Source organism: Morone saxatilis, unplaced genomic scaffold (assembly GCF_004916995.1).
Source record: "Morone saxatilis isolate NCDOM2014 unplaced genomic scaffold, NCSU_SB_2.0 Contig8, whole genome shotgun sequence".
NCBI lineage: Eukaryota > Metazoa > Chordata > Actinopteri > Moronidae > Morone > Morone saxatilis.
The window spans coordinates 14454729-14464589 of record NW_023340257.1 but is presented as its reverse complement, the minus strand read 5'-3'; the positions used below and the strand labels follow the sequence as shown (position 1 = coordinate 14464589).

General features: G+C 41.7%; 1 protein-coding gene across 1 annotated transcript in view; it reads left to right on the top strand.

The window, feature by feature from the left end:
- Nucleotides 1-9861, top strand: part of cbl (Cbl proto-oncogene, E3 ubiquitin protein ligase) — a 35222-nt gene that overhangs the window by 21297 nt on the left and 4064 nt on the right. Inside the window, 13 exon segments of the mRNA XM_035679718.1 lie at nt 91-212; nt 1680-1817; nt 2603-2690; nt 3718-3849; nt 4043-4261; nt 5489-5620; nt 6265-6431; nt 6433-6477; nt 6479-6683; nt 7847-7935; nt 8270-8470; nt 8573-8661; nt 8990-9232. Coding sequence (XP_035535611.1) covers nt 91-212; nt 1680-1817; nt 2603-2690; nt 3718-3849; nt 4043-4261; nt 5489-5620; nt 6265-6431; nt 6433-6477; nt 6479-6683; nt 7847-7935; nt 8270-8470; nt 8573-8661; nt 8990-9232 — 1870 coding nt within the window.

The window sequence follows — 9861 nt, the reverse complement described above, 5'->3', positions numbered from 1 at the left end:
TGTGTGGTGTGTGTTGTTGTGTGTGTGGTGGTGTGTGTGGTGGTGTGTTGTGGGTAGTGTGTGTGTGTGTTTTTTTTTGTGTGCGCGTAGCCTTGGTCGTCCCTACTGCGGAACTGGAACAGCTTGGCAGTTACTCACCCGGGGTACATGGCCTTCCTCACCTATGATGAAGTCAAAGCGCGGCTGCAGAAGTTCATTCACAAGCCTGGCAGGTGAGCTAGAAACACACATACATGCACACAAACACACATCTTGTTATACAATCTAAATAAACCTGTGGTGGTGCTTATTGGTGTAAGTACAGAGATGCTCTGTAACATTTCTGCACTAAATAAATACAATAAATTGTTTAATATCCATGATCAGTTTCTATTAGCATATTTTATTTTTTTATTTCCACATCATATAACCAGGTTCATGTGTTTCCATGGGCAACAGCATGATTGCGGGTTAACTGTAGGTCTCAGGAGCTATTTTTGTCCTTGCTCTGGAGATGCCATATGCGTATGTTGGGGTCTAAGTGTGTAACGTACATAGTCATTACTCTGCAACGAAAAGCACTCATATAAATGCACATAATCAACGTTTGGCTTCGTATCAATACGACGACAGACAGGGCACAAGTTCTGTCTTGATGCCAGTTTCGCATACCAGTTTCTGTGTGTGTGTGTGGTCTTGTGTGAAGGATCCAGGGCAGCATGGCACTGGTACCTAGCATCAATGGCCTGATTGTACACTGAAAGCTGATGTCACTGTTTAGGCCTGGCCTCTGTAGGGCCACATTGACATCCGAGTTAGTTACTGGTCGATGTAAAACTATAAATTACAGCTTACTGTCAAGAGCGTTCTGTTTGTATTATGGGTACAGCAGTTGTTCCACTTCTAAGCTTAACATTGATGCCAGGGACTACTTTTTTCCACTTGTGCAGTATCTCAATCCTTAACGTTTGGGCTTGTGAGGAAATTCTAATACATGCGTCGTAGGATGGATTAATGTAATGCCCTTTTTCTGGCCTACCTCAGTCACATACCAGTGGTTTCTAACTTTCCCTGAATGCTGCGGCTACAGTGCTAACAGAGACAGACTTCTTTGCATGGGTATTCAATACCCCTGATTTTTAATTTGGTCATTTCCTGATACAAATATCTCAACTTGTACATAGAAACAAGCAGACAGGAAATGTTGTGTACTGGGAGGAGAGCCACATTACTTTTCCACTCTGGAACAGGTTAAAGCACAGCTGCTCGAGCCCGTGAGACAAATCAATCTACCTGACTATGAGCAGTCGCACCAGCTGGCATTGTGGGGGCAACAAGTTCCCTCTTCACCTCCAGCTGGTGATGAAGAAACTGTCTTTCCACATCTATCACCTTTTTATATGTCTATTGTACATATAATGCATATATTATAATTTACTGTATAACCTATGTGTTATCTAGTTAATCTATTTTAATGTGTATTGCATTTATGTAGAATACATTTTATGTCATTTGCTTTATGTTTGAATGGGATTTTTTAACTGTTTAACTATGTGAAAGTATGTTCGGATCATTTTTGTTGACTGATCTAAAATGCATGATCAAGTTTTTCTGTGTGAACAATTTGCAAAGACTGTTTGCACCCTACCAAAGAGTGACACAGCTCCAGCATTTCTAATTTCTCATGTCTCTCTCCTCAGTTACATCTTCCGACTGAGCTGTACGCGGCTGGGCCAGTGGGCAATCGGCTATGTGACAGCAGATGGAAACATACTCCAGACCATTCCCCACAATAAACCCCTCTTTCAGGCCCTCATCGATGGCTTCAGGGAAGGATTGTAAGTCCACTGGCATTTTGTTTGGCACACTCATATCTGTCATTTTCTTTGGGGTTTTCATCTGGACCTCTGCTCTGTGTCTTTGTGGCTGGGTCTTCATTTGATGCAGTTTTAATAAATTATCTATAATTAAAGCTTCTTGTCACATCCAGGGTTTCTTTTTGTCTGCCGTTTCTTTCCTCTCCTTTTTCCCACAAAGCATGCATCTCTGTGTAAACTATGCAGCCCGGCTTCGCATCCCACGACTGAATCTGCCTTTCAGCTCTAAACCAATCCAGCCATATCATATTGCCTGTTCCCATCATTCCAGTGTTATCATAACCAGAATAGAACTGTTGGTTTCTAATGTGCAGCTCACTCAGTGGTTTAACTGGCTGGCGCAAAACTCATCTTTTTATGCCAGTGTTGATTCTTTTGTTTAATGAAAGCTACAGTTGGCCTGTCCCGACCTGTAATCAAATCCTGATTCAAAGTGGGAAAGCGTATACAGTATATTGCCTCCATACAAAACATTTATCAAATGGTAATTACTGCATCTGACCCATTTGTAAAACAGTCTTGCACCGTACATGCATCAACTCGGTGATGATATTAAAACACATTGCCAGATTAAATGAACAGATGTTTTCATTACTGTAGGCTGTTAGGTATACATGCAGTATAATCATACTAAGTAATGATGATGATGACAACTTTGAAAGGAAAATGCCTGTTAAAATACCCAGGGATACTTAAAGGGGAGTTCTCTGCATACCTTCTAATTTTATGTGCCTCTGCATCTCCAGCTATTTATTCCCTGACGGCCGGACCCAAAACCCAGACCTGACAGGACTGTGTGAGCCTTCACCTCAAGACCACATCAAAGTCACACAGGTCAGAGCAGTGTGCTGCTCAGACTGCTTCCTCAGTCTTTGATATCTTATACATTCTTGTCCTTCTTTGATATTTTATTATAAAGGTCAAAAGAATTATTTGGTAGACAGAAAAAAAAAATGATGCGACAGTCAAGTGTATGAAAAGGAAGCAGAAGTAGAAGACATGAGAAAACACTACACAGGAACTGAGTTAGTCAAGGTCAAGTAACTCATAAACTGAAAGATTTAAACAAATAGCATTTCTTCTGACATTTGATACAAGCATTTTGTCTGACATTTATTTGATAACTAAGATGGAAGTAAAATCCAGACTGACCACCACTCTGTGTAGCAGGACTATAGCTGCCAGGAGTCAGATTGGTGACTAAAACTGCCTCCAGATCAGCCACTAGCTGAATTAAATTACAATAGGCAGCTTTCAACCAGTAAAGGGATAATTGCAATGCATTTTCATAGCACACTATGTAGAATTCAAACACTTTGCAGTCATTTGGACCACGACTACATACCCATACACATAGGGGTTCAGCTGCAAACGTGGTTTGGAGGTTTAGTTACTCTATAATGATATTTTGGCTTTAATGTTGAGTCTTCTTTAAACATTGTTACTGTTGACCTCACTTAAACAGTAAAATGTCAGATACTGTTAAATTTGGATTTGAGCTAAGTGTAAATAAAGTTAAAAATTAATGGTGCATTTCAGAATTAAATTATAGTTAAAGCCATATGGTCCTTTGTCACATTACAAGGGAAGCCAATCTGTTCTGCATACTGTCATCACATTGAAGGACACAACATGGTGAATGCTAACCAGTCTGTCTCTCTGTTTTTTTTAAAGGTGTTTATGAACAGACTCATCTTATTTGAGCTAAGGACTGAAACTAAAATACGCCCCCACGTTTTAACTTTGCTCCAAATCCTTCAAGGCTCTTTTCCAAATGATCTCAAGTGGTGTTCATACCGTATGATGTTACTCCTTGTTTAGGCACAGAAAGCTCATACTTGTCTAATTTTTTTCCCCTCAGGAGCAATATGAGCTGTACTGTGAGATGGGCTCCACTTTCCAGCTGTGTAAGATCTGTGCCGAGAATGACAAGGATGTGAAGATTGAGCCCTGCGGTCATCTCATGTGCACCTCCTGTCTCACTGCCTGGCAGGTATGAGAGTGGGTGGATGGAAGGGTTTTTGTGTGGGTTGGCTGCTCCAAGTTAAATGTCATAACTAATACCTGTTGAGAGGAGAACTCGCTGTTGAAGTGCTCTTCTCCACAGACGTAACAGACATATAAAAACATGTAACCTCCTTTCATCTCTGTGTGCTCTTACATCTGGCTCTCTGCTTGTGTTGCAGGAGTCAGAGGGTCAGGGAACGGGATGTCCCTTCTGTCGCTGTGAGATTAAGGGTACAGAGCCCATCGTCGTGGATCCTTTTGACCCCAAGGACAACAGCGGGGGCTCCTGCAGGAGCATGTTTGGCGCCGAGGGTGCTCCGTCACCAAGCTATGATGATGATGACGACGACAGACTTGAAGACCCCCACCTCATGATGAGCAAACTTGCCTGTTCAAAGGTGAGAAGTTGGGAAGACTTTGACTTATTGTAGACAGAAGTTAACTCAGTTTGCTCAAAGTTTCCACTCACCACACTGGTCAAGCTGTTCTGGCATTTTCCATTGATAATACATTGAGTGTGTGGTGTGATGCCCTGGGTGCACCACATGGGTTTCCACTGTCCTCTTCACTTCTCTGTTTTTCTGAGAGACCCATCTCTCAGCAGATGAAACACTCCCCGTCTTGCCCTTCTTTACTTTTTGTGAGCTTCAAGCTCACGGCTCATATCTAAAGTCTTTCATCTCCATCTTTCATGGTGCCAAGGTAGCAGCTTTTTTTTTGTGCCTCGGTATTTGATATGTGGGGCATTCTCCTACCCTCCATCTTTTATGTGCCTCTGAGAAACTGTGTGCATTAGTCTGCTTATAGAGTAGGTGAGTACCTGAGATCACATACACTTTGATGTGGTCCATGGAATTTCTTTGGCTTTGATTGCTGACTCTGCCTCTTTCTCATCTTTGACCCTTTCTTTAAATGTACTTGTACTCTGTGAAGTACTTGGCTGTACTTCATAAATATTTTGTGCTGATTTGTGTTTGTTTCATCTGTTTGTTGTTAAAACAAAACGGGCCTTTTTCTTTCTTTGTGAGTAACTGCACAAAATAAAGCTCTACCATTGCACAGTTCAGTGCAGTTCAAAATGTAATGGTATGGTTTGTGCATGAAATGTCAGTGTAAAACAATATGTTTTTTATATCTTTGCATATGTAATTAGTCTTAGAAGTTTACAAACTCTGTGGCAGTTGTGCCGTAAGTTGTCAAACTGTGGAAAACTCTGTGCCCTAAATACATTTCAAGGACAGGAAACCTTACATGTAGCCTATTGTCTCAACTGAGCAAGTTCTTCTAACGACCTGTTGAAATCATAACCGTATTATAAAAAGACTGAAACCTGCTTGCTTATCTATTTAACAACAACAGCCATGTCATCAAGCTGGAGATATCATTCACCATGGCAATGTGAGGAGAAATAAGATGAGAACTTTAGTGCAGTGTGTTCCCCTTAATCCATCCACAGCACTACTGTGCCTACATTAAAAAAACAAGGCAGTTCTGGCTGGAGTTTGACAGAAGTTAGAGGGACAGCAGCATTTGTAGATTCATTGTATTATGAAAAGTTGCCATTAGACAAAAACTGATTGTGCTCAAATGTGACGTGTATTTTGTTGTTTGTGTGTGTGATCCAGGTGGAGCGCCCTCCGTCACCAATGTCCATGGCTCCTCAGTCCTCTCTTCCCCCTGTACCTCCAAGACTAGACCTTCTACCACACAGACCTCCCAACCCCCCTGGAGCCTCCAGCCCTGGGGTCACCACTAAGGTAACTGAACAAACACAACCAAGTTAACACCTTAAATTTGGTCAAGGCATTTTCTGTATTTCACGGTCACAGTCAAATAGTGCTGTCATTTCAGCGTTGACCCAAAATTTGCCTTCAGTTTTTTTTAGTACCTTTATCCAAACTGCTCAAACAGTCTGCTTTGCTTCTGGTTTGTAGCTTGACTTTTATTGAACATCCATAGAGTCGAAGCAGAGCGTAAAGCCAGACTAAAATTTGAAAATAATATAATTTGTAACCCAGCTTTCATTGAAATTATGCTCACTCCTATTACCTACTTGATACAAGTAAGGCGTTAAGACAGCCACAACAATCATTGTATTTTATATTCTGTGTATAACTGATTTTAGAGAGCATTTCCACTCACTCACATATTGATATTACCACATATTTCTGCTTAAATGTAGATAGATGGATGGTAGATAGGAAGCTGGAAGTGAGCTTTTCTTCCTTGGTGTTGTTCTTCTAAGTTGTATATTGTTGATGATGAATGCATACACGGTGGTCTAGTTTCTAAATGGATTATTTCCCCTGCGGAAAATGACCGCGCTGAGTTCTCTTTGATTTCACATCAATTTTGTATGTAGTCTAAATGAGCTCCCTCCGTCACTGTTTCTCCCCTCCAGGCAGCATCTCACCACAAAGACAAGCCTCTCCCCCTCCCCCCTGCACTGAGGGATCTCCCCCCTCCTCCCCCTCCAGACCGCCCCCACGCAGCCGGCCAGTCCCCCAGATGGTACGTTGCAGAGACGGCTTTACCTGCACTCCGCGGGAAGCCCCTTCGAGATAATCTCCTCCTGCACGCCAAACCGCCCCCTTGCTGACTGGAACTCTCGCCGGTTCCAAAGCCCCCACCTCCACGTCGTCTTCATCCTCCTCCTCCTCATCTTCCTCATCCACCCAAGTCTCCAGTCTGGGAGTGGACATTCGAGCAGGTGTCAGAGAACTGTCCAACCGGCACTCCCTCCCCTTGGCGTTGCCCTCCATGGACACACGCTCGGACTCACAGAAGAACAACAGCTCCCTCAGTCTGGACCACCAGCTGGTCAGAGAAAACACAAAACACCACACACAAAACTACTGCTACTGTTTGGTTTGATGTGTATTTATTGGCTACAATTACAAGTACGCAGCGTTTTAATAGTGACTGTCCAAGTATTAGAACTGAGACGCCAAATATGGCACCACCTTCTAGTATACTGGATATAATATGTAGCTTTATAGTTCAGTCACTCAATACACAACCACTGTTTGATCACTTACAGCAGGGAAATTAAATTAAAAGTGTTTGTTACCTATATTAACATTTGTAAAATCCATGTAGAGTTCCATGTTTGTTTAAAGCGTGGTTCTCAAACTTTTTTTTGATAAGACACTCCCTTTGAAATATTTTTTCAGCCAAGTACCCTCTGTCCAGCACAAAACATTTTTGATCAATGAAATAGTTCCTGTATAAAGAGGGTACAATACAGCACAACCTTGTAACTGAAAAACACTTAAATGCTTCATTTCAAATGTTTAGAATCCATTACTGAGGTCATGCCAAACCAATTTTTTTGTCATCATCCAGTAACACTAAGCTATTGTAGTTGCACTGAACAGCATCTTTTTGATAAGTTGCACTGACAATTCAGTGAGAAATATGAGCCTGTGCTTCACTGAGGATCTTTGTCTTTGGCAGGAAGGCAACTGCAGTGATCAAACTCTTTCAAAGGGTTTTTTTTGTTCTCTTGCAGAGAGTTAGATAGAACAATAAAAATAGGGGAGAAAAGGCTAGCCTGTCCTAAGTTAACATAATGAACCTACCAGCCCCGCTATACCTCAATAATTAACACATTTAATCTTAACTGATATGAATCAAAAGTGTTAAAATGAAGTGTTACTGCGCACAGCGAAACATTACTACAGTACATTACTCCCTATTAAACCACAACTGGTAATATTTACATTTTTGCATGGATTAAACACACATTTGATAAACTGTGTTAATTATTGAGCTCTAGGGTTGCTGATGGGTGGAATTCTTTTTGCTGGCATCAGCTTCATATTAACAGTACAGATACGAGAGTAGAATCAATCTTCCAACTTGCAGCAAGAAACCAGCGAAGCATTTTTCTCTGATCTCAAGTATTTGGTTTCTAGGTTTTGATTGTGAAAATATTCTTAACTTCAAAGTTTCTGAGATTTCAGTTTCTGCTTCCTTTCCAGACTTTTGCAGCAGTAGCCAGTCAAGATTACGACAACCCCAAAGTCAAGCCCTCATCCTCAGCCAACGCCATCTATTCAATGGCAGTTAGGTACGTTGTACTCGCACTATTATGACATGTTTGTTTGATTGGGTATGGTTATACCTATATGTATATTTCTTGTTTGTAGAGCACTTTGGATCTCTGTGTCAAAAAGGTGTTATATAAATAAAGCTTTACTTACTTACTTACGTACTTACTTACATTAGAATAGTGGAACATCTTATGTGTTGGTGACTGACGTGATTTTTGCTCACTTGCAGATCACAAAGGTTATACAAAACAAGCTTGTTTCTTCTCAAAACATTTAGTCTTGAAGTGTTTACATTTCCTAAATCCATATTTACAGTTTTGGTGTAAATATTATTGGGTTGTTTGTTTCCAGACCTTCTCCAGCCCCTAGGCCTGTGGCAGGAGAGGAGTCACGTGATAGTGAGGAGGAGTCCGAATACATGATCCCCTCCTCTCGCCCCATTCTGCCTCCCATCACGGCCCCACCTGTAGGGGAGACCCCACCGGTCCCCAGGCATCCACAGCCTCTGTCAGCACTCCAAACACAGACCCAAGCCTCCACACTCAACTCAAGGTATTCAAAACACTTCCAGCATCACGCCTAGAAGAAATGACTTTGGTAATTGCAGTACGGTGTCTGTGACCGTTTCATTATTATTGTTGTTTGTTGTTGTAGACTCGCACTGGCTGAACTAGAGGATGGACCCCAAATGTATGAAGCGATGTACAACATCCAGTCCAGGTCACAACAAGCCAGAGATTCAGGTATTTCTGCTACAACGTTAAATCTCTATGCTGCAGCCATTTATTTTTGTTATCTCTGCTTTAAAATGAAGCGCTTGTGAAAGAACCTTCAGTCTAACGAGTCAATCTGAATTTCTTAATGTTAGTTTGAACTCTAAAACAAGATGCCCACAGTCTGGGAAAAAAAAATACACCTACACCGTACAATTCTAGTTGTGACTCATGTGAACTGTTTTAGTGGATATAATTATCTGAATAAAACTGGGAATGTGCTGATTCTGTATTCACTTCTGTATGTAGTTCTGTGTCTATCAGATACTGTAGTGCTAATACGTTGTTTTCAATCCAGACTATTCGGAGTTGCCCCCGCTGGCGATGACCAATGGTCCCAGAGATCATGCGGCCGAGGACAGGGAAGAGGAAGAAAATGGCTACGACTTCCCGAAACCCCGGCTGCCAATGCCCCCCGCCCGACGGACCCTTTCAGAACTGGGAGGGTCGTCTTCCTCATCTTCATCTTCCTCATCATGCTCATCCTCCACAGCTGCTCTCAGCCGCCTTTCTATAGATTCAGATGCTGGAGCTGCAGCACGTAAGTATTCTTGCCCCTGTTGAGCAGAGCTTGTTTTTTAATGCATAATGTAATTGCTCAGTGACTGTGATAAATACAGTTTGAACATTTTCTTGCTTTTATGGGTAAAGCATTGTGATTGTAAACCATCTGTAAAAATACCCCAAAATTACAGGGTAATTAACAACAAGCCATGTTATGAATGAGATGACCTACTTCATGTGAGCGCCCCTTTGAATCCTGGGTTTTTATTAAGAGACTCGACATTTAAACGTTGAACTTAGTTACATCAGTGGTGACATATACGGTAACTGTTTAGCAAGCAAGGAAAACGGTGTGTCCGTTCCTTAAAATCACTTGGATGTAAAAATGTATAACAGCCTCTTTGTTGGGGTCCTTCCTGGCCAGAAAGCAATTAAAAGTGCAGATCAATATCTTGGAGTAGCACAAAAGTTTTGTGACCCAGAGAGCAGCTTGCAAAGTCGACTTAAAGCTTTCTGCTACTACAGTACCTGGTATGAGGCCAGACATAATACAGATTTTCCAGAAGCTCTCGGAAGTTGATGTAAGACTAAAATTTGGATAGATTACCATGAATCGATTTGCCCCAATATGTGCAATCACACTGTGCAAAGAAGGGTAAAGACCAA